The sequence below is a fragment of the Salvelinus alpinus genome, chromosome 22 (genome assembly GCF_045679555.1).
Source record: "Salvelinus alpinus chromosome 22, SLU_Salpinus.1, whole genome shotgun sequence".
Classification (NCBI taxonomy): Eukaryota; Metazoa; Chordata; class Actinopteri; order Salmoniformes; family Salmonidae; genus Salvelinus; species Salvelinus alpinus.
This window is the reverse complement of record NC_092107.1, coordinates 50,268,040-50,293,116: the sequence shown is the minus strand read 5'-3', so window position 1 is coordinate 50,293,116 and position 25,077 is coordinate 50,268,040. Positions and strand designations below refer to the sequence as shown.

The following is a 25,077-nucleotide window of genomic DNA, read 5'->3' as shown; positions in this document are numbered from 1 at the left end:
GTAGTGACACGTACTAAAGAGTCAATGTAGTGACACGTACTAAAGAGTCAATGTAGTGACACGTACTAGAGTCAATGTAGTGACACGTACTAAAGAGTCAATGTAGTGACACGTACTAGAGAGTCAATATAGTGACACGTACTAAAGAGTCAATATAGTGACACGTACTAAAGAGTCAATGTAGTGACACGTACTAAAGAGTCAATGTAGTGACACGTACTAAAGAGTCAATGTAGTGACACGTACTAAAGAGTCAATGTAGTGACACGTACTAGAGTCAATGTAGTGACACGTACTAAAGAGTCAATATAGTGACACGTACTAAAGAGTCAATGTAGTGACACGTACTAGAGTCAATGTAGTGACACGTACTAAAGAGTCAATGTAGTGACACGTACTAAAGAGTCAATGTAGTGACACGTACTAGAGTCAATGTAGTGACACGTACTAAAGAGTCAATATAGTGACACGTACTAAAGAGTCAATGTAGTGACACGTACTAAAGAGTCAATATAGTGACACGTACTAAAGAGTCAATGTAGTGACACGTACTAAAGTGTCAATATAGTGACACGTACTAAAGAGTCAATATAGTGACACGTACTAAAGAGTCAATGTAGTGACACGTACTAAAGAGTCAATGTAGTGACACGTACTAAAGTGTCAATATAGTGACACGTACTAAAGAGTCAATGTAGTGACACGTACTAAAGAGTCAATGTAGTGACACGTACTAAAGTGTCAATGTAGTGACACGTACTAAAGAGTCAATGTAGTGACACGTACTAAAGAGTCAATGTAGTGACACGTACTAAAGTGTCAATATAGTGACACGTACTAAAGAGTCAATATAGTGACACGTACTAAAGAGTCAATGTAGTGACACGTACTAAAGAGTCAATGTAGTGACACGTACTAAAGAGTCAATATAGTGACACGTACTAAAGAGTCAATATAGTGACACGTACTAAAGAGTCAGTGTAGTGACACGTACTAGAGAATTGTGAAGCATTCACTATACTTCCAGAACCTGTGTTGACTAAATTACATTAAAGTTCCAATGCAGCCATTTTTATCTCAAAATCAAATAATTTCCGGGTAACAATTAAATACCTTACTGTGAATGTATTTGATTCAAATGGTCAAAAAGAAACAACAATAGCTTATTAGCAAAGAGTAATTTCTCAAGCAAGAATGATCCTAGGACTGTCTGGGTCTGAATGGGGAAGGGAACCTGAGGAGTAGCTGTTGAATTGAGGTTAGGAACTCTTTTCAAAACAGCTCTTTAAACTAAAAAGACACTATCATCATTTTCACAATTTCATACTTTTATTCCAGATCTGTTAATTGAAATGAATTCCAAAGGAATTCAACCTCATGAAGCTGGTTGAGAGAATGCCAAGAGTGTGCAAAGCTGTCATCAAAGCAAAGGGTGGCTACTTTGAATAATTTGTTTAACACTTTTTTTGGTTACTACATGATTCCATATGTGTTATTTCATAGTGTTGATGTCTTCACTATTATTCTACAATGTAGAAAATAGTAAAAATAAAGAAAAACCCTTGAATGAGTTAGTTGTGTCCAAACTTTTGACTGGTATTGTATATATAAATAAACACAGGAAAATCACATTTGACTGCACTGGCCCTTAAATATAGTACTACACGGTGCATTCGGAAAGTATTCAGACCCCTTGACTTTTTCCACATTGCTACGTTACAGCCTTATTCTAAAATAGATTAACATTTTTTTCCCGCTCAAACACAATACCCCATAATGACAAAGCAATTAATATATATACTTTTAAATATCCTATTTGCATAAGTATTCAGACCCTTTACTCAGTACTTTGTTGAAGCACCTTTGGCAGCGATTACAGCCTAGAGTCTTCTTGGGTATGATGCTACAAGCTTGGCACACCTGTATTTGGGGAGTTTCTCCCATTCCTTCTCTGCAGATCCTCTCAAGCTCTGTCAGGTTGGATGGGAAGCGTCGCTGCACAGCTATTTTCAGGTCTCTCCAGAGATGTTCGATCGGGTTCAAGTCCAGGCTCTGGCTGGGCCACTCAAGAACAATCAGAGACTTGTTCCGAAGCCACTCCTGCGTTGTCTTGGCTGTGTGCTTAGGGTCGTTGTCCTGTTGGAAGGTGAACCTTCGCCCCAGTCTGAGGTCCTGAGCGCTCTGGAGCAGGTTTTCATCAAGGATCTCTGTACTTTGCTCCGTTCATCCGTCCATCGATCCTGACTAGTCTTCCAGTCCCTGCCGGTGAAAAACATCCCCACAGCATGATGCTGCCACCACCATGCTTGGTGCCATGTTTCCTCCAGATGTGAAGCTTGGCATTCAGGCCAAAGGGTTCAATCTTGGTTTCATCAGACCAGTTAACCTTGTTTCTCATGGTCTGAGAGTCCTTTAGGTACCTTTTGGCAAACTTAGGCTGTCATGTGCCTTTTGCTGAGGAGTGGCTTCTGTCTGGCCACTATATTATAAATTCCTGATTGGTGGAGTGCTGCAGAGATGGTTGTCCTTCTGGAAGGTTCTCCCATCTCCACAGAGGAACTCCGGAGCTCTGTCAGAGTGACCATCGGGTTCTTGGTCACCTCCCTGACCAAGGTCCTTCTCCCCTGATTGCTCAGTTTGGCCGTGGGGCCACCTCTAGGAAGAGTCTTGGTGGTTCCAAACTTCTTCCATTTCAGAATGATGGAGGCCACTGTGTTCTTGGGGACCTTCAATGCTGCAGACATTTTTTGGTACCCTTCCCCAGATCTGTGCCTCGACACAATGCTGTCTCAGCATTCCTTCGACCTCATGGCTTGGTTTTTGCTCTGACATGCACTGTCAACTGTGGGACCTTATATAGACAGGTGTGTGTGCCTTCCCAAATCATGTCCAATCAATTGAATTTACCACAGGTGGACTCCAAGCAAGTTGTAGAAACATCTCAAGGAAACAGGATGCATCTGAGCTCAATTTCTAGTCCCATAACTAAAGGGTCTGAATAATTATGTAAATAACATATTTCTGTTAATTTCTTTTATACATTTGCAGGAAAAAAACTGTTTTCGCTTTGTCATTATGGGGTATTGTGTGTAGATTGATGAGGGAAAAAAACATTTTATAAATTTTAGAACAAGGCTGTAACATAACAAAATGTGGAAAAAGTCAAGGGGTCTGAATACTTAATGAATGCACCGTTGCTACAGTAGGCGACTCACCAGATTGGCTGAAAGGCACAAAGTTACGTGGCAGGGTACTGGGTGCTGCTGATTGGCTGAACTGGCAAGGGGAGTGGCTTCGGCCCAGTCGTGGGGATGTCCGACCCATCGTAGGAGAATCATACGGGGACAGCAGATTGGACAAGGAGTGTGAGGGTTGTACCCTCCCCCGATGTGATTGATCATAGCCAGGAGCAAAGGAAGGAGGGGAGTGGTTTGAATCAATATAGCTGATTGATCCTCGCGGGCTGCGGTCGTAGGTCATTCGGCGAGACGGAGAAGGAGACGCACGACGCTGGGTACGAGGTGATTGGTTGGGAGGGGTCAGCTGACCATAGGAGTAGTTGGGGTCAGGACCTCCAGAATGATGGGACGGAGAGAGAGAGTATCTGTCTCGTTGTGCCTGGGAAGGGGAGGAGGGCATCGTCTTAGGGCTGGAGACCATGGGATCCAGGTTGGAGAGGTTGGCGCTGGGGGAGTAGGGGAGGGTAGAGCTGGAGCTGGGGGAGTAGGGGAGGGTAGAGCTGGGGGAGTAGGAGAGAGAGCTGGGGGAGTAGGGGAGAGAGCTGAAGCTGGGGGAGTAGGGGAGAGAGCTGGAGCTGGGGGAGTAGGGGAGAGAGCTGGTGCCTCCTGTCTGTCTCTCTGAGGTTGAGGGCTGGAGTTTTCCTCTGGGGATCACAGCATCAGAGGCAGTCTGTAGGGAAACGAGGAGGAGAACATACACGGCACAGCATTGTTACTGAGCTCTGGGTCTGAATAGCTGAGGTGTGTGTGTGTGTGTGTGTACCTGAGAAACAGACTGGGTGGTGGGGGAGACCTTCTGTAACAGAGAGGTAAACTCTCTGGATAACTCATCAGCCTGGGCCAGAGACGCATTCAGGTCCTCGTCCATCGTCTGGACTGCATGGTCACACACACACACACACACACACACACACACACACACACACACACACACACACACACACACACACACACACACACACACACACACACACACACACACACACACACACACACACACACACACACACACACACACAAAAAATAACATTAGGAGAAGCAACTACTACATAAATATAGAGTAGGACAAACTTGATCTATTTTAAGTGTCTTCAGAATAGAAGACCTGGAGCTGAGGACTTAACCTGACCTGTTACAGAGCAAGTTCAGGTCAGGAAAAACTCCCGATCCTGCTAGAGAGCTCACACAGCTGTTATGCTGTTTGTTTTATGTGTCTATGGGTGGTGTTAAAGGGATAGGTCAGGCCTTTATCTACCGACCCAGAGTCAGATTAAGCCCTTTATCTACCGACCCAGAGTCAGATGAGGCCCTTTATCTACTGACCCAGAGTCAGATGAGGCCCTTTATCTACTGACCCAGAGTCAGATGAGGCCCTTTATCTACTGACCCAGAGTCAGATGAGGCCCTTTATCTTCTGACCCAGAGTCAGATGAGGCCCTTTATCTTCTGACCCAGAGTCAGATGAGGCCCTTTATCTACTGACCCAGAGTCAGATGAGGCCCTTTATCTTCTGACCCAGAGTCAGATGAGGCCCTTTATCTACTGACCCAGAGTCAGATGAGGCCCTTTATCTACTGACCCAGAGTCAGATGAGGCCCTTTATCTACTGACCCAGAGTCAGATGAGGCCCTTTATCTACTGACCCAGAGTCAGATGAGGCCCTTTATCTACTGACCCAGAGTCAGATTAAGCCCTTTATCTACCGACCCAGAGTCAGATGAGGCCCTTTATCTACTGACCCAGAGTCAGATGAAGCCCTTTATCTACTGACCCAGAGTCAGATGAGGCCCTTTATCTACTGACCCAGAGTCAGATGAAGCCCTTTATCTACTGACCCAGAGTCAGATGAGGCCCTTTATCTACTGACCCAGAGTCAGATGAAGCCCTTTATCTACTGACCCAGAGTCAGATGAACTCATGGGTACCATTTATATATCTATGCATGTAGGTTGAAAAGAAGTCGCTAACGCTAGTTGGTGACTGGAAGTCAAAGGTAAGTGCTAGCATGTCATTGCACTAACGCTAGTTGGTGACTGGAAGTCAAAGGTAAGTGCTAGCATGTCATTGCACTAACGCTAGTTAGTATTGGCTAGCGAAACTATCAAAATCCCGAAGTATCCCTTTAAGATGTTGTACTCACATAGTGTGTTTCTGCCATAGCTAACAGTACATTTACATTTTACATTTACATTTTACATTTACATTTTACATTTACATTTTACATTTACATTTTTACATTTTTAGTCATTTAGCAGACGCTCTTATCCAGAGCGATTTACAGTAGAGTGCATACATTTTTATTACATTTTTACATACTGAGACAAGGATATAAGGATTTAACGCCAGCAGCATACCACCCTGCATACCACTGTTGGCTTGCTTCTGAAGCTAAGCAGGGTCGGTCCTGGTCAGTCCCTGGATGGGAGACCAGATGCTGCTGGAAGTGGTGTTGGAGGGCCAGTAGGAGGCACTCTTTCCTCTGGTCTAAAAAATATCCCAATGCCCCAGGGCAGTGATTGGGGACACTGCCCTGTGTAGGGTGCCGTCTTTCGGATGGGACGTTAAACGGGTGTCCTGACTCTCTGAGGTCATTAAAGATCCCATGGCACTTATCGTAAGAGTAGGGGTGTTAACCCTGGTGTCCTGGCTAAATTCCCAATCTGGCCCTCAAACCATCATGGTCACCTAATAATCCCCAGTTTATAATTTATCCCCCTCCTCTCCCCTGTAACTATTCCCCAGGTCGTTGCTGCAAATGAGAATGTGTTCTCAGTCAACTTACCTGGTAAAATAAATAAATAAAATATCCCTACCGGCCAAGAGCAGACGCTCTTATCCAGAGCGACTTACAGTAGAGTGCATACATTTTATTAAATATTTTTTTTTTACACATACTGAGACAAGGATATCCCTACCGGCCAAACCCTCCCTACCGGCCAAACCCTCCCTACCGGCCAAACCCTCCCTAACCCGGACGACGCTATGCCAATTGTGCGTCGCCCCACGGATCTCCCGGTTGCGGCCGGCTGCGACAGAGCCTGGGCGCGAACCCAGCCCAGCCTGGGCGCGAACCCAGAGACTCTGGTGGTGCAGCTAGCACTGCGATGCAGTGCCCTAGACCACTGCGCCACCCGGGAGTACAGTGGATCTTCCTTTAAAAGTTGTGTAGTACTGCAGCAGAGCTTCCGGACTGTTGCGGAATTCTATGGCACGTTATTTGTTATTTAATTGTCAGCCATTGTTGCCATTAACGCTAGTTAGTTCTAGTTTGACCACCAGAGGGAATCTTTGAGAAGTATTTGACTGTTATTAAATATTGGCTGTACTAGAGAATTTAAAACATTTTTGTCGTAAGAACATAGTATATGGGATAGATTAAGAAATTTAGCTTAATTAATTTGATTAATGTTATGGTGTTTCTCTTCCAAGAAAAACGAAATTCTAAGGGTTTCCGTTAGGAAAATATGTCTCTCTGTACAATGTGACCGGTCGGGAGTAAACTACTAAGTGACTACGAGTGAAGAGCAAAATAATCCTAACATTTCCAAATCAAAATCTGATTGATTTATCAAGACCAGTCTCCATGCTATGTCATGATATTTATTCCCACAGTAATTCGTTATGGATCCATTAATATATTTAAAGTCCCTAAACTTCGACAAGAGTCTATTGTCCTGCTGATAGTTGAAATAAAACATCTGGATTTTGAAAGAGTATTTTTTATCATTATTTTATTAACGAAAGCATAAAGATGTTGATGAAGAAATACTGTACAGTATATGCGTTATCCGACATTTTGCGGTTGCATAAAGTTTGTAATCAGAAATGTAAAACTTTAGAGTACTTAAACCATTGCAAGTTGGGGGGAATTTCTTTTCACACCTACAGTAGCCGAGCTATTAGACTATCCTTTTGTAAAGGTTGAGGAGTCTATTGTCCTGCTAATAGCCCATCGTGGAAACGTTGTTTGCACCCTATAGGTTTTAGACCTGCAGTAGGTTATAACAATCCATGCCTTCTGGGAATGTTTAAAAGTCCAAAAGTTAGAAGTTGGCTGTCAGAAGTATTTTTTTTTAAATCAACCAATGGCAGCCTTTAAATGCTTTATTATCCAAATGTTTAAAGTGCGTGTGGGCGACAGAGAGAACGCATCCGACTGTTTCTAACATCAGGGCTTTCAGGAGGAATAGAAAATTGCGTGTAAATTCATAAACCACGTGCCATAGAATCGGTTCATCGAAAATCTCTTCCCAACTATTTTGCAATCTATACGGCACAGTTGTCAATTTTTTGGTCCTTAAATTAAACTGGCCGACAGACAAGTTCCTTACTTTTTCCCCCTTCCGCTCGCCTCTTCCATATTTGCGGTAATGCTGCAATTAGTTGGTTGTAATTTTGAGCAGACTTTTCCATATATTTTTGTTAGCTGCATGTGTGACAACTCCACCAGTTCTATTTATGAAATAACTTAAAGATTATACTTTTTTTTTTTTTTTTTAAACTTTTTTTCTCAAAACTAATGTTTTTTTCTCAATGAGTATATTTGAGTTTACATTTACATTTTACATTTAAGTCATTTAGCAGACGCTCTTATCCAGAGCCACAATATTTGTTGTATTATTTGTTCTGTCTTCGCAACCAACTTTCTATGGCTTGTTTTAAAAATAACTATATTTTGGAGATGATTTCGTTTTCAAATAACCGAAAGGGAGAGGTTGTAATCTGAATAAAGGGAGAGGTTGTAATCTGAATAAAGGGAGAGGTTGTAATCTGAATAAAGGGAGAGGTTGTAATCTGAGTAAAGGGAGAGGTTGTAATCTGAATAAAGGGAAAGAGGCCATTCTTGAACATGGGGTGAGACATTCTTACTAATCTGCTAGAGAACCAGTTCAGATTTAAGTATAACTTTTGTATGACTGAAGCCGTTAGTGAGCGGTCTAATGCTTGAATATTTAATCATTTCTGCCCTTCGAATTTATATTAATTATATAAATAGGCCCTTTTAAGTTTGTCTGGCTTGCCGTTTAAAAAAAATAAATAAAATTTGCTCAACATTTTTTAAAAACAGGTTGCTAGGTGTAGGCAAGACCATAAGCAAATAGGTCAACTGGGATATGACTAAAGATTTAATCAGGGTAAACTGGGATATGACTAAAGAGTTAATCAGGGTAAACTGGGATATGACTAAAGAGTTAAATCAGGGTGATTTTTCAACAAATAGTCAAATAGTTTCCTTTCCATGGTAGCAAGATCTTATCTATTTTTCAAACTGTCTATTAAAATGTATTGGAGTGAGATCATTTCTTTCTTTCAGGATATGTATACCGAGTATATCCACATCCGGCGTCATACCATTTTATTGGTAAACTACACAGTAATGGAAAAGTTATATTTTTTATTGATCCAATACAGAATATAGCAGGTAAAATAAATAAAAATAAAGCTTGCCACATGCATCTGATTATTCATTATGAAAAGGATTTATTTCTGGTCTGTGAGAATATCTAAGGTGCTTTTATATAATTATAATGCAGGGTTAATAATAATAATAATAATAATATTAATCGTTGGATAACAGATCAGCTCTCGGAACTCATTAAGAGGCGGCTTCTATCTTCAATATGCTTTAAATGCTTTATTATCCAAATGTTTAAAGTGCGTGTGGGCGACAGAGAGAACGCATTCGACTGTTTCTAACATCAGGGCTTTCAGGAGGAACAGGAAATTGCGTGTAAATTCATAAACCACGTGCCATAGAATCGGTTCATCGAAAATCTCTTCCCATCTTGCAATGTGTATGGCACAGCTGTCCATTTTATGCAGATATTCAATTTGTGCCACAGATTAGACTACCGATAGATCAGCGTTGTGACTCCCCCTTGTGGTAGTGCGGTGCAATGACAGAATGCAAGCATCTACCACTAAGGGTCGCGGCATAAACTCAAAACCTTTAAAAGGAAGAACCACTGTATGTCTCTACAGGTGTTGTTAAGGGTGATCTGGTACTCACACATGTTACTGCCATATACTGTAGTAGCAAGAAACACAGTCATGCATCTCGATGACTGGGGTTAACCTCTTAAAACGTAAAATGGCAAACTGTAGATTTCCGCCTAAATAGACATACCCAACAGTAACTGCTATTCATGTGTAATTACATGATTCTGACATGCAAAAACTTGGTATATTTGGAAAGAAGTCATCTGGGATATTATGAGGAAATGATCAGAAGATAGGAGTTGCATTGTTCAAAATAAACAAGATCAAACACTTTTTTTGTTGTTGAGTGAAGTGAGTTAATTATTGATGACCAGAGCTGGAAACACATCAGACGGCTCCCACAACATGTGAACAATATCAGAAAAGAATGGGATTGATAGACCTTACAACTAGAAATGGGAAGATATTTTAGTAAGTAGTGTCAGATGTGGTCACGGAACATTTCAAAGTGTTCCTAAACCTCTCCAAAGTGGCATATGTCTGTAAATGAGAATTCCAGTGCTATTACATATTTGCAATCCCTAAATGATATTGGTTCAGTATAAAAACACCCTTTCTACCATATCAACCTGACTCAAACATTATGGTGTTGTTATGGGGTATCCAGGGTACACTCAAGTGTCCTTTCAACCTCTCCAAAGTGCCCGAATGTGGTAATTGCACTGTGTTTGCCCACTGGATCTGCTCTACTATAAAAACTATACTTGTACAACACCAACAGCTCTCAAACATTGTAGTGGTGTCGGGGGACATACGGGGGATATCCAAGTGTGCCTGAACGTTTAGCCCAGGCATATCCAATGTATTGGTCCCACATACAAATTAACTGTTTACAAAAACAAATGTAAAAGCAACAGATATACAGTACCAGTCAAAAGTTTGGACACACCTACTCATTTGAGGGTTTTTCTTTATTTTTACATTGTAGAATAATAGTGAAGACATCAAAACTATGAAATAACACATATGGAATCATGTAGTAACCAACCACCCTTTGCCTTGATGACAGCTTTGCATACTTTTGGCATTCTCTCAACCAGCTTCATGAGGAATGCTTTTCCCACCGTCTTGAGGGAGTTCCCACATATGCTGAGCACCTGTTGGCTGCTATTCCTTCACTCTGCGGTCCAACTCATCCCAAACCATCTCCATTAGGTTGAGGTCGGGTGATTGTCGAGGCCAGGTCATTTGATGCAGCACTCCACCACTCTCCTTTTTGGTCAAATAGCCCTTACACAGCCTGGAGGTGTGTTTGGGGTCATTGTCCTGTTGAAAAACAAATCATAGTCGGACTAAGGGCAAACCGGATGGGATGGCGTATCGCTGCTGAATGCTGTGGTAGCCATGTTGGTTATGTGTGCCTTGAATTCTAAATAAATCACTGACAGTGTCACCAGCAAAGCATCCCCACACCTCCTCCTCCATGCTTCACGGTGGGAACCACACATGTGGAGATCATCCGTTCACCTACTCTGCGTCTCACAAAGACATGGTGGTTGGAGCCAAAAATCTGAAATTTGGACTCATCAGACCAAAGGACATATTTCCACCGGTCTAATGTCCATTGCTCGTGTTTCTTGGTCCAAGCAAGTCTCTTCTTATTATTGGTGTCCTTTAGTAGTGGTTTCTTTGCAGCAATTCAACCATGACGGCCTGATTCATGCAGTCTCCTCTGAACAGTTGATGTTGAGACGTGTCTGTTACTTGCACTCTGTAAAGCATTTATTTGGGCTGGAATTTCTGAGGCTGGTAACTCTAATGAACTTATCCTCTGCAGCAGAGGTAACTCTGGGTCTTCCTTTCCTGTGGTGGTCCTCATCAGAGCCAGTTTCATCATAGCGCTTGATGGTTTTTGCGACTGCACTTGAAGAAATGTTCAAAGTTCTTGAAATGTTCCGCATTGACTGACCTTCATGTGTTAAATTAATGATGGACTGTCGTTTCTCTTTGCTTATTTGAGCTGTTCTTGCCGTAATATGGACTTGGTCTTTTACCAAATATGTCTATCTTCTGTATACCAACCCTACTTTGTCACAACACAACTGGCACACCTGTTAATTGAAATGCATTCCAGGTGACTACCTCATGAAGCTGGTTGAGAGAATGCCAATAGTGTGCAAAGCTGTCATCAAGCCAAAGGGTGGCTACTTTGAAGAATCTCAAATATAACATATATTTTGATTTGTTGAACACCCGTTGTGGTTACTACATGATTCCATATGTGTTATTTCATAAGTGGTACTGTACATAAAAATATATAAAATGTCTTATCAAACACAAACTTGGTTACACCCCGTGTCCTTCAATAAAAAAGGTACAACAATAGAAATAAGCGGAACTATTTACAAAATGGCGTTCGTGTTTGTTTTCCATCCCAGGTATAGATGATTAGATATCACTTTCACCATAGCTTGTGCATGTCGTGATAGTCTTTGAAGCAAGTCTCTCTCTGACCAGGAAACAAAAAGAGAACTGGCATTTCGGACAGAACATCTGGCATTTCCCCCTTCTTTTCCACCTGTGTTTTTTTTGCAATACTTGCAGTTCTTCCTTTTGTCTTTTGGCATGTGTTTTGGATAGTGGCGCTCACCTTGAGTGGAGGGGGGGGGGGTCTTGTGATGGTTGTGAGGTTGCTTTGGGGCCCCAATTCAGCCATTTCCAACACCAGCTGCTCTCGGAAGGCCAACTGGGAGAGAGGGGTTTGTCCTTTTGCTTTGACCATCTGCTTGTGGAGAATGCTACAGTAAATGTTTTCCATGTCCACAAAGTTGTACCACTTCCTGGTCTTGCGGAGGACCTGGTAGTAGCCTATCAGAGCAGATCGGTCGACACCCCCCCATGCTGGCATTGTAGTCTTTCACTGAAACAGGAACGGGGACATTCTTCCTCACTCATGCCCCATTGTCATTTTTCACCCTCCTTGAGACATGGTTGTTATTGAATGCTTTATGCTGTGTGGTGAGCATGGTTACTTCCCTAGTGTCCTTCCATTTCACAAAAAAACAGCTTGTTAGTCCTGATCCAACATATGGTCCCCCTCTCCGCTGTCTTTGTCATGTCTTGTTAGTCCTGATCCAACATATGGTCCCCCTCTCCGCTGTCTTTGTCATGTCTTGTTAGTCCTGATCCAATGTATGGTCCCCCTCTCCGCTGTCTTTGTCATGTCTTGTTAGTCCTGATCCAACATATGGTCCCCCTCTCCGCTGTCTTTGTCATGTCTTGTTAGTCCTGATCCAACGTATGGTCCCCCTCTCCGCTGTCTTTGTCATGTCTTGTTAGTCCTGATCCAACGTTCCCCTCTCTGCTGTCTTTGTCATGTCTTGTTAGTCCTGATCCAACATATGGTCCCCCTCTCCGCTGTCTTTGTCATGTCTTGTTAGTCCTGATCCAACGTATGGTCCCCCTCTCCGCTGTCTTTGTCATGTGTTGTTAGTCCTGATCCAACGTTCCCCTCTCCGCTGTCTTTGTCATGTGTTGTTAGTCCTGATCCAACGTTCCCCTCTCCGCTGTCTTTGTCATGTCTTGTTAGTCCTGATCCAACATATGGTCCCCCTCTCCGCTGTCTTCGTCATGTCTTGTTAGTCCTGATCCAACATATGGTCCCCCTCTCCGCTGTCTTTGTCATGTCTTGGGGAAACCGATTCTGTTAGGACGAATGGTGCCACAAGCCCTTATTTTATTTTTCAAGAGGTCTATGAAAGGTGGATGTAGAGCCATCAGACAGGGTGATTGACATCGCAGTGGGGGGGCGCAGTGGGGGGGTGAAGACCTTGACCGGCGGGGGTGCTTGCTGAGGAGGGGTGATGGCCTTGACCGGCGGGGGCGCTAGCTGAGGAGGGGTGAAGGCCTTGACCGGCGGGGGTGCTTGCTGAGGAGGGGTGAAGGCCTTGACCGGCGGGGGCGCTTGCTGAGGAGGGGTGAAGACCTTGACCGGCGGGGGCGCTTGCTGAGGAGGGGTGAAGGCCTTGACCGGCGGGGGCGCTTGCTGAGGAGGGGTGAAGGCCTTGACCGGCGGGGGCGCTAGCTGAGGAGGGGTGAAGGCCTTGACCGGCGGGGGCGCTTGCCGAGGAGGGGTGAAGGCCTTGACCGGCGGGGGCGCTTGCTGAGGAGGGGTGAAGGCCTTGACCGGCGGGGGCGCTTGCCGGGGAGGGGTGAAGGCCTTGACCGGCGGGGGCGCTTGCCGAGGAGGGGTGAAGGCCTTGACCGGCGGGGGCGCTTGCTGAGGAGGGGTGAAGGCCTTGACCGTTCGGGGGCGCTTGCTGAGGAGGGGTGGCTCCCAAACGGCATCATTCAAATCCTCTGCATCCTCCTGTGGTGAATAAAATAAAGAGATATACTGTTGTAAAGACATACATAATTACAGTTGACTAAATTTACTAAACGACACCAAGCCTTAACTTTATCTATAAAGTGACTCGCATAGAAGTTGTGACGCACACACACACACACACACAATGCAAACAGTTACACTTTGGAAACAAAGGCAGAGGTGAGAACCACAAATAAAACAATGGCCATGAGAGATTAGTGGCCTCTCCAATGGCCATGAGAGTTTAGTGGCCTCTCCAAAGGCCATGAGAGTTTAGTGGCCTCTCCAATGGCCATGAGAGATGAGTGGCCTCTCCAATGGCCACGAGAGATGAGTGGCCTCTCCAATGGCCATGAGAGTTTAGTGGCCTCTCCAATGGCCATGAGAGTTTAGTGGCCTCTCCAATGGCCATGAGAGTTTTGTCATGTTTTGTCTTTGATCATGTCTTGTCCCTGTGCTTCCCTCTGCTGGTCTTATTAGGTTCTTTCTCTTTCTCTCTCTCTATCGTTCCGTTCATGCTCCCAGCTGTTTCTCATTCTCCCTACGACCTCATTTACTCTTTCACACCTGTCCCCTATTTTGCCCTCTGATTAGAGTCCCTATTTCTCCCTCTGTTTTCCGCTCCTGTCCTTGTCGGATTCTTGTTTGATGTTTGCAGTTCCTGTGTCTTGTTCCGCCCTGTCGTGTTCTTTTGCCTTCTTCAGATGCTGCGTGTGAGCAGGTGTCTATGTCAGCTACGGCCTGTGCCTTCCTGAAGCGACCTGCAGTCTGTGGTCGCGTCTCCAGTCGTTCCTCTCTATTGACGAGAGGATTTCAGTTTCCTGTTTTGGATTTCCATTGATTTATATCCAGGAGTATCATTATTTGTTTTATACTGGAATAAAGACTCTGTTACTATTACGTCGCTTTTGGGTCCTCATTCATCTGCATAACAGAAGAATCCGACCAAGAATGGACCCAGCGACTACGGATTCTCTCAACACTGCCGTCGAGTTCCAGGGAGCTATGCTCGGCAGACACGAGCAGGAATTGTTTGCTGCTCGTCATGCCGTTGAGACCCTGGCCGCTCAGGTCTCCGATCTCTCTGGACAGTTTCAGAGTCTTCGTCTCGTGCCACCAGCTACTTCCTGGTCTTCCGAGTCTCCGGAACCTAGGGTTAATAACCCACCATGTTACTCTGGGCAGCCCACTGAGTGTCGCTCCTTTCTCACCCAGTGTGATATTGTGTTCTCTCTCCAGCCCAACACGTACTCAAGAGAGAGAGCTCGGATCGCTTACGTCATATCACTCCTTACTGGTCGGGCTCGGGAGTGGGGCACAGCTATCTGGGAGGCAAGGGCTGAGTGTTCTAACGATTATCAGAACTTTAAAGAGGAGATGATACGGGTTTTTGATCGTTCAGTTTTTGGGAAGGAGGCTTCCAGGGCCCTGGCTTCCCTATGTCAAGGTGATCGATCCATAACGGATTACTCTATAGAGTTTCGCACTCTTGCTGCCTCCAGTGACTGGAACGAGCCGGCGTTGCTCGCTCGTTTTCTGGAGGGACTTCACGCTGAGGTTAAGGATGAGATTCTCTCCCGGGAGGTTCCTTCCAGCGTGGACTCTTTGATTGCACTCGCCATCCGCATAGAACGACGGATAGATCTTCGTCATCGAGCTCGTGGAAGAGAGCTCGCGTTAACGGTGCTTCCCCTCTCCGCATCTCAACCATCTCCTCCCACCGGCTCAGAGACTGAGCCCATGCAGCTGGGAGGTATTCGCATCTCGACTAAGGAGAGGGAACGGAGAATCACCAACCGCCTTTGCCTCTATTGCGGTTCTGCTGGACATTTTGTCATGTCATGTCCAGTAAAAGCCAGAGCTCATCAGTAAGCGGAGGGCTACTGGTGAGCGCTACTACTCAGGTCTCTCCATCAAGATCCTGTACTACCTTGTCGGTCCATCTACGCTGGACCGGTTCGGCTGCTTCCTGCAGTGCTTTGATAGACTCAGGGGCTGAGGGTTGTTTTATGGACGAAGCATGGGCTCGGAAACATGACATTCCTCTCAGACAGTTAGGGAAGCCCACGCCCATGTTCGCCTTAGATGGTAGTCTTCTCCCCAGTATCAGATGTGAGACACTACCTTTAACCCTCACAGTATCTGGTAACCACAGTGAGACCATTTCCTTTTTGATTTTTCGTTCACCTTTTACACCTGTTGTTTTGGGTCATCCCTGGCTAGTTTGTCATAATCCTTCTATTAATTGGTCTAGTAATTCTATTCTATCCTGGAACGTTTCTTGTCATGTGAAGTGTTTAATGTCTGCTATCCCTCCTGTGTCTTCTGTCCCCTCTACTCAGGAGGAACCTGGTGATTTGACAGGAGTGCCGGAGGAATATCATGATCTGCGCACGGTCTTCAGTCGGTCCAGAGCCAGCTCCCTTCCTCCTCACCGGTCGTATGATTGTTGTATTGATCTCCTTCCGGGGACCACTCCCCCTCGGGGTAGACTATACTCTCTGTCGGCTCCCGAACGTAAGGCTCTCGAGGATTATCTGTCTGTTTCTCTCGACGCCGGTACCGTGGTGCCTTCTTCCTCTCCCGCCGGAGCGGGATTTTTCTTTGTTAAGAAGAAGGACGGTACTCTGCGCCCCTGCGTGGATTATCGAGGGCTGAATGACATAACGGTTAAGAATCGTTATCCGCTTCCCCTTATGTCGTCAGCCTTCGAGATTTTGCAGGGAGCCAGGTGCTTTACTAAGTTGGACCTTCGTAACGCTTACCATCTCGTACGCATCAGAGAGGGGGACGAGTGGAAAACGGCGTTTAACACTCCGTTAGGGCATTTTGAATACCGGGTTCTGCCGTTCGGTCTCGCTAATGCTCCAGCTGTCTTTCAGGCATTAGTTAATGATGTACTGAGAGACATGCTGAACATTTTTGTTTTCGTTTACCTTGACGATATCCTGATTTTTTCACCGTCACTCGAGATTCATGTTCAGCACGTTCGACGTGTACTCCAGCGCCTTTTAGAGAATTGTCTCTACGTGAAGGCTGAGAAGTGCGCCTTTCATGTCTCCTCTGTCACTTTTCTCGGTTCTGTTATTTCCGCTGAAGGCATTCAGATGGATCCCGCTAAGGTCCAGGCTGTCAGCGATTGGCCCGTCCCTAAGTCACGTGTCGAGTTGCAGCGTTTTCTCGGTTTCGCTAATTTCTATCGGCGTTTCATTCGTAATTTCGGTCAAGTGGCTGCCCCTCTCACCGCTCTGACTTCTGTCAAGACTTGCTTTAAGTGGTCCGGTTCCGCCCAGGGAGCTTTTGATCTCCTCAAGAAGCGTTTTACATCCGCTCCTATCCTTGTTACTCCTGACGTCACTAAACAATTCATTGTCGAGGTTGACGCTTCAGAGGTGGGCGTGGGAGCCATTCTGTCTCAGCGCTTCCAGTCTGACGATAAGGTCCATCCTTGCGCTTACTTTTCTCATCGCCTGTCGCCATCGGAACGCAACTATGATGTGGGTAACCGCGAACTGCTCGCCATCCGCTTAGCCATAGGCGAATGGCGACAGTGGTTGGAGGGGGCGACCGTCCCTTTTGTCGTTTGGACTGACCATAAGAACCTTGAGTACATCCGTTCGGCCAAACGACTTAATGCACGTCAAGCTCGTTGGGCGTTGTTTTTCGCTCGTTTCGAGTTCGTGATTTCCTATCGTCCGGGAAATAAGAACACCAAGCCTGATGCCTTATCCCGTCTCTTTAGTTCTTCTGTGGCTTCTACCGACCCCGAGGGGATTCTCCCTGAAGGGCGTGTTGTCGGGTTGACTGTCTGGGGAATTGAGAGACAGGTAAAGCAAGCACTCACTCACACTGCGTCGCCGCGCGCTTGTCCTAGTAACCTTCTGTTCGTTCCTGTCTCTACTCGTCTGGCTGTTCTTCAGTGGGCTCACTCTGCCAAGTTAGCTGGCCACCCCGGCGTTCGGGGTACGCTTGCTTCTATTCGCCAGCGGTTTTGGTGGCCTACTCAGGAGCGGGACACGCGTCGTTTCGTGGCTGCTTGTTCGGACTGCGCGCAGACTAAGTCAGGTAACTCTCCTCCTGCCGGTCGTCTCAGACCGCTTCCCATTCCTTCTCGACCATGGTCTCACATCGCCTTAGACTTTATTACCGGTCTGCCTTCGTCTGCGGGGAAGACTGTGATTCTTACGGTTATCGATAGGTTCTCTAAGGCGGCACATTTCATTCCCCTCGCTAAGCTTCCTTCCGCTAAGGAGACGGCACAAATCATCATTGAGAATGTGTTCAGAATTCATGGCCTCCCGTTAGACGCCGTTTCAGACAGAGGTCCGCAATTCACGTCACAGTTTTGGAGGGAGTTCTGTCGTTTGATTGGTGCTTCCGTCAGTCTCTCTTCCGGGTTTCATCCCCAGTCTAACGGTCAAGCAGAAAGGGCCAATCAGTCGATTGGTCGCATTTTACGCAGCCTTTCGTTTCGAAACCCTGCGTCTTGGGCAGAACAGCTCCCCTGGGCTGAGTACGCTCACAACTCGCTTCCTTCGTCTGCTACCGGGCTGTCCCCGTTTCAGAGTAGTCTTGGCTACCAGCCTCCTCTGTTTTCGTCCCAGCTCGCCGAGTCCAGCGTTCCCTCCGCTCAGGCTTTTGTCCAACGTTGTGAGCGCACCTGGAGGAGGGTCAGGTCTGCACTTTGCCGTTACAGGGCGCAGACTGTGAGAGCCGCCAATAAGCGTAGGATTAAGAGTCCTAGGTATTGTCGCGGTCAGAGAGTGTGGCTTTCCACTCGTAACCTTCCCCTTACGACAGCTTCTCGCAAGTTGACTCCGCGGTTCATTGGTCCGTTCCGTGTCTCTCAGGTCGTCAATCCTGTCGCTGTGCGACTGCTTCTTCCGCAACATCTTCGTCGCGTCCACCCTGTCTTCCATGTCTCCTGTGTCAAGCCTTTTCTTCGCGCCCCCGTTCGTCTTCCCTCCCCCCCCCCCGTCCTTGTCGAGGGCGCTCCTATTTACAAGGTACGGAAGATCATGGACATGCGTTCTCGGGGACGTGGTCACCAGTACTTAGTGGATTGGGAGGGTTACGGTCCTGAGGAGAGGAGTTGGGTTCCATCTCGGGACGTGCTGGACCGTTCGTTGATCGATGATTTCCTTCGTTGCCGCCAGGGTTCCTCCTCGAGTGCGCCAGGAGGCGCTCGGTGAGTGGGGGGGTACTGTCATGTTTTGTCTTTGATCATGTCTTGTCCCTGTGCTTCCCTCTGCTGGTCTTATTAGGTTCTTTCTCTTTCTCTCTCTCTATCGTTCCGTTCATGCTCCCAGCTGTTTCTCATTCTCCCTACGACCTCATTTACTCTTTCACACCTGTCCCCTATTTTGCCCTCTGATTAGAGTCCCTATTTCTCCCTCTGTTTTCCGCTCCTGTCCTTGTCGGATTCTTGTTTGATGTTTGCAGTTCCTGTGTCTTGTTCCGCCCTGTCGTGTTCTTTTGCCTTCTTCAGATGCTGCGTGTGAGCAGGTGTCTATGTCAGCTACGGCCTGTGCCTTCCTGAAGCGACCTGCAGTCTGTGGTCGCGTCTCCAGTCGTTCCTCTCTATTGACGAGAGGATTTCAGTTTCCTGTTTTGGATTTCCATTGATTTATATCCAGGAGTATCATTATTTGTTTTATACTGGAATAAAGACTCTGTTACTATTACGTCGCTTTTGGGTCCTCATTCATCTGCATAACAAGTTTAGTGGCCTCTCCAATGGCCATGAGAGTTTAGTGGCCTCTCCAATGGCCATGAGAGTTTAGTGGCCTCTCCAATGGCCATGCGAGTTTAATGGCCCCTCCAAAGTTACAAGGATAAAACTTAGAACAGAAACAGTGAACTAATATGAAACATTGACAATAACTACTTTGGAATGATATAACATTGAAATCACTTGTTACATAGGGCCTATGTAAACTAAATCCAAAGCACAAAAAGCAGACAATTTATAATAAACTAAATACATATTGTAAATTAACTATATAAAGCCATGAAAATAATTTACTTACAGATCTGAAAGTGGATCCAAATCCTTCTGGAACGCAATCTTCGTCGGCCGAGTCGAAATCCTCTTTTTTAGGTTCCTGTTCGGTATTCTTAGTAGATATTCTTAGTTTTTTCTACCCCCTTGAGAAGCCACCTTTTATAATAAAGCGATGAAATCTGGATGAAATCTGTTGACAATGTAACGTAGCGTGCTCTGTGTGTCTCGTCTCTGAGTCAGGTAGAAATAGTTCGCATTACGCATTCAAATGTTCTAGGCCTTGCTTTGTCCCACCCAGGTCAACTGCATATCCCTGGAAAGCTTATCTCATTGGCTACAAGACTATCAAGGTGCCACAGTAGCCAATCCCTTGCGTAATGGATGCCTACAGCGCGTAAGCAGGCAACGTCATATTCTTTATGCGCAAAGATATAGTCACTCTGTGGACATCAGATAACAAGGCAATAGGCTAGATGTGTTCCTACCAACCCCCCCGGGACTTGGATACAGTAGCAGCCATCTTGGAATTAGGTCATCGGCTCGGCCTGCCCTTATATATTTGTATGCCCATATATGGTAGTAAGTCACACCAACGATTGTGAAAGCCCTCTGATCAATAGCCAAGATACTCAACTACCCGCAGACACCCTGCTCTTGCAGATAGAGGCTACCGTTCTCATACCAGACTGAATGGAATAGATTATAATCATACGGGTCCTCAAATATGGGGACTTTACACTTAAGAGGTTTTAAGACAGGAGTTGTAATACTCACACATGCTGCTAGAATATCTGTTCTGGGAACTCATGGCTGCGGAGTGGTGGTGGATTCCACTTCCTGGATTAACAAACACATGAAAACAACAATAAACAAAACAAAACCACATGACAACAAGCAGGATGAGAGAGATAACTACACTCACACACGCCGATACCATTCATACTAGTCTGCTAAAAGGCAGTGCTCGAATTCAGGGGGTGCGCAGGGGGTAAACTGTACCCCTTGACTGAAAGAAAAGAGAGCAAAAAGTCCACCCCTCGTTAGCTTAAACATTTGAAGGGTAAAAAAAATAATGGATCCCGATTATATTAAGCGATCTACAAGTACGCTTTCCTCCGCGAGCCTTTATGCTACAAAACACATTAGAAAGATGCAACTTCCATCGTCATGAGGATATTTGGTTCGTCTCTCTGACATTCAGAGGCTGTTACGATCGTCATGTGGGATATTTGGTTCGTCTCTCTGACATTCAGAGGCTGTTACGATCGTCATGAGGGATATTTGGTTAGTCTCTCTGTCATTCAGAGGCTGTTACGATCGTCATGAGGATATTTAGTTTGTCTCTCTGACATTCAGAGGCTGTTACGATCGTCATGAGGATATTTGGTTCGTCTCTCTGACATTCAGAGGCTGTTACGATCGTCATGTGGGATATTTGGTTCGTCTCTCTGACATTCAGAGGCTGAGTTACGATCGTCATGTGGGATATTTGGTTCGTCTCTCTAACATTCGGAGGCTGTTACGATCGTCATGAGGATATTTGGTTCGTCTCTCTGACATTCAGAGGCTGTTACGATCGTCATGAGGATATTTGGTTCGTCTCTCTGACATTCAGGGGCTGTTACGATCGTCATGTGGATATTTGGTTAGTCTCTCTGACATTCAGAGGCTGTTACCATCGTCATGAGGATATTTGGTTCGTCTCTCTGACATTCAGAGGCTGTTACCATCGTCATGAGGATATTTGGTTCGTCTCTCTGACATTCGGAGGCTGTTACGATCTTCTAAATTTGAGGAGGAAAAAAAGCTGTTGTATTACAGCCTGAATTAAAAATGGATTACATTGAGATTTTGTGTCACTGGCCTACACACACACACACACACACACACACACACACACACACACACACACACACACACACACACACACACACACACACACACACACACACACACACACACACACACACACACACACACAAAGTCAATTTTATATATATTTTTTACAAATATATATTCAATTAAAATACTGAAATGTCTTGAGTCAATAAGTATTCAACCCCTTTGTTATGGAAAGGATCCTAAATAAGTTCAGGAGTGAAAATGTGCTTAACACGTCACATAATAAGTTGCACGGACTCACTCTGTGTGTAATAATAGTGTTTAACATGATTTTTTTAATGACTACCTCATCTCTGTATCCCACACCTACAATTATCTGTAAAGTCCCTCAGTTGAGCAATGAATTTCCAACACAGATTCAACCACAAAGACCAGGGAGGCTTTCCAATGCCTCGCAAATTAAAAATAAATTCTAAAGCAGACATTGAATATCCCTTTGGGTGAAGTTATTACACTTTGGATGGTGTATCAATACACCCAGTCACTGTGATGTCTTCTTCACCTCAAACAGCAAGTAAACAAATGTCTGTTTTTAGAAACCATTGAGAATGACAATAGGTCCTCATTGTATTTGGAAAAAAATTCCAGCTCTCTTTCGATAACCACTTGAAAGGGAAACATGTAATGCTTTGATCCAGTGAATCATTACATAAATATCACATTTACATAAGTATTCAGACTCTTTACTCAGTACTTTGTTGAAGGACCTTTGGCAGCGATTACAGCATCAAGTCTTCTTGGGTATGACGCCACAAGCTTGGCACACCTATATTTGGGGAGTTTCTCCCATTCTTCTCTGCAGATCCTCTCAAGCTCTGTCAGGTTGGATGGGGAGCGTTGCTGCACAGATAGAGGTGAAGGTCGAACGTCCTCCGAAACACGAACCTGCCAAGCCGCACTGCTTCTTGACACACTCCTCACTTAACCCGGAAGCCAATGTGTCGGAGGAAACACCATACAGTTGGGCGACCGAAGCAAGCGGCAAAAAATACACGTTTTAAGATTGGTTGAAAGAAAAGATGACTCTCGGTCGACTAAGATTTTTTGGGGTCAGGGACAGCCATTTTCAACAGACACTGGGAGACAAATTAATCTTTTAGCCAAACAATAACTGAAAACACAAGGCCAAATATGACGTGCCTAGTTTAAATAAAGGTTAAAAAAAACTCTCTATATAAAAAATATAAAAAACAATACACTGGAGTTGCTTACCAAGACGATTGTTCCCGAGTTACAGTTTTGATTTAAATCTATGCTGTCTAGGTCCAAAAAGGATTCTTAACCGCAAAGCTGTTCATCAAGGCAAAGGGTGACTGCTTTGAAGAATCTCAAATATATTTTGATTTGTTTAACAACTTTTTTTAACAACTTTGTTTTGGTTTACTACATGATTCCATATGTGTTATTTCATAGTTTTCATGTCTTCACTGTTATTCTACAATGTAGAAAATAGTACAAATAAAGAAAAACCCTTGAATAAGTAGGTGTGTCCACACTTTTGACTGGTACTGTTTGTATTGTGCTTTAGAGGAGTTGGTAACAGTTAACATCTGAGCCATCTGAACCGGGCTCGGAGCGAGGGAGGGAGAGAGAGAGAAAAGGAGAGAGAGAGAGAGAAAAGGAGAGAGAGAGAGAGAGAGAGAGAAAAGGAGAGAGAGAGAGAGAGAGAGAGAGAAAAGGAGAGAGAGAGAGAGAGAGAGAGAGAAAAGGAGAGAGAGAGAGAGAGAGAGAGAGAAAAGGAGAGAGAGAGAGAGAGAGAGAGAGAAAAGAGAGAGAGAGAGAGAGAGAGAGAGAGAGAGAAGGAGAGAGAGAGAGAGAGAAAAGGAGAGAGAGAGAGAGAGAGAGAGAGAAGAGGAGAGAGAGAGAGAGAGAGAAAGAGAGAGAGAGAGAGAGAGAAAAGGAGAGAGAGAGAGAGAAAAGGAGAGAGAGAGAGAGAGAGAAGAAGAGAGAGAGAGAGAGAGAGAGAGAGAGAGAGAGAGAGAGAGAGAGAGAAAAGAGAGAGAGAGAGAGAGAGAGGAAAGGACAGAGAGAGAGAGAGAAAAGGAGAGAGAGAGAGGAAAGGAGAGAGGGAGAGAGAAAAGGAGAGAGGGAGAGAGAAAAGGAGAGAGAAAAGGAGAGAGGGAGAGAGAAAAGGAGAGAGGGAGAGAGAAAAGGAGAGAGAAAAGGAGAGAGGGAGAGAGAAAAGGAGAGAGGGAGAGAGAAAAGGAGAGAGGGAGAGAGAAAAGGAGAGAGGGAGGAATGAATTGTTATGTGCTCAAAGACATCTTAGAATATGTTCAGGACTTGCTGTGATGTTATAACGCTTTACATTGTTTAAAATTAGAATTTCGGCGGTCTAGAAAAGCATATTCATGAAGCTTCTCTCTACCTCCCTCCCTGTCCCTCCCCTCCAGCTTTCTCTGGGTAAGAGAAGATATTTTAGTGGTTTCCAAACCAGAATATCCTAAATCATGTTTAAACAAGTCAGCCTTTGAGCAGCCCATGCACACTATACAGCTCCACACACTGAACACTTTGTACACTGGTGTCGTCAATCCACTAGTAAGACATGACATCACTCATACAGTCCTGTACCCCTACCGACCCTGTGGTTCATTTTGGGCCCTCCCTCCCGCTCTCCTTTCCTCTCTCTCTCTCCTTTCCTCTTTCCCTCCCTCCCTCCCGCTCTCCTTCCCTCCCTCCCTCCCGCTCTCCTTTCCTCTCTCTCTCTCTCTCTCCTTTCCTCTTTCCCTCCCTCCCTCCCGCTCTCCTTTCCTCCCTCCCGCTCTCCTTCCCTCCCTCCCTCCCTCCCGCTCTCCTTTCCTCTCTCTCTCTCCTTTCCTCTTTCCCTCCCTCCCGCTCTCCTTTCCTCCCTCCCTCCCTCGCTCCGATTCACCCGTGTCTGTATAACAGTGTTCATTTTGTCACCGATTTCAGATTGAGTCTTTATGACTAAAATACCTTTTAATCTTAGTCCCATTTTAGTCATTGTATCCTTCTTAGTTTCAGTTCATATCAGTCGACTAGCTTTAGTTAAAGTCATTTTAGTTCTATTTTAGTCATTGTAGTTTTCTTGTTTTATTGTAACAGTTCATACAAACCTCCATCTTAGTCACATAGCTTCCACTCTCTTAGTCTCAGCCATCTTAGTCACATAGCTTCCACTCTCTTAGTCTCAGCCATCTTAGTCACATAATAGCTTCCACTCTCTTAGTCTCAGCCATCTTAGTCACATAATAGCTTCCACTCTCTTAGTCTCAGCCATCTTAGTCACATAGCTTCCACTCTCTTAGTCTCAGCCATCTTAGTCACATAATAGCTTCCACTCTCTTAGTCTCAGCCATCTTAGTCACATAATAGCTTCCACTCTCTTAGTCTCAGCCATCTTAGTCACATAGCTTCCACTCTCTTAGTCTCAGCCATCTCAGTCACATAATAGTCAGTGAATTATTTTCTATTAAATAATGACTATAAAGGCCACCTTTAACTTCCATCATGTGCACATTCAGATAGCCTTGTCCTACTAGGCCTACTATCCCATAATATGCTGTACCTTAGCAGGCAACATAGATATTATAACAACGCCATAATTAACCATATACTATAAAAGTCTTGGCTGCAGGTTAAACAATTTAAAATCTCAG

General features: G+C 45.0%; 1 protein-coding gene across 5 annotated transcripts in view; it reads right to left on the bottom strand.

The window, feature by feature from the left end:
• Nucleotides 1–25,077, bottom strand: part of ppp1r13l (protein phosphatase 1, regulatory subunit 13 like) — a 61,630-nt gene that overhangs the window by 16,687 nt on the left and 19,866 nt on the right. For 4 of the 5 annotated variants that reach the window (XM_071360248.1, XM_071360246.1, XM_071360245.1 and 1 more), the window contains exons 2-4: nt 20,327–20,389; nt 4,003–4,115; nt 3,216–3,909 (exon numbers count right to left, since the gene is read on the bottom strand). In XM_071360248.1, the coding sequence (XP_071216349.1) occupies nt 3,216–3,909; nt 4,003–4,115; nt 20,327–20,360 (841 nt within the window). In that variant the 5' untranslated portion in view covers nt 20,361–20,389. Of the gene's footprint in view, nt 1–3,215; nt 3,910–4,002; nt 4,116–20,326; nt 20,390–20,474; nt 20,782–25,077 lie in introns of those variants that run through there. The other variant, XM_071360247.1, reaches the window with a different exon arrangement.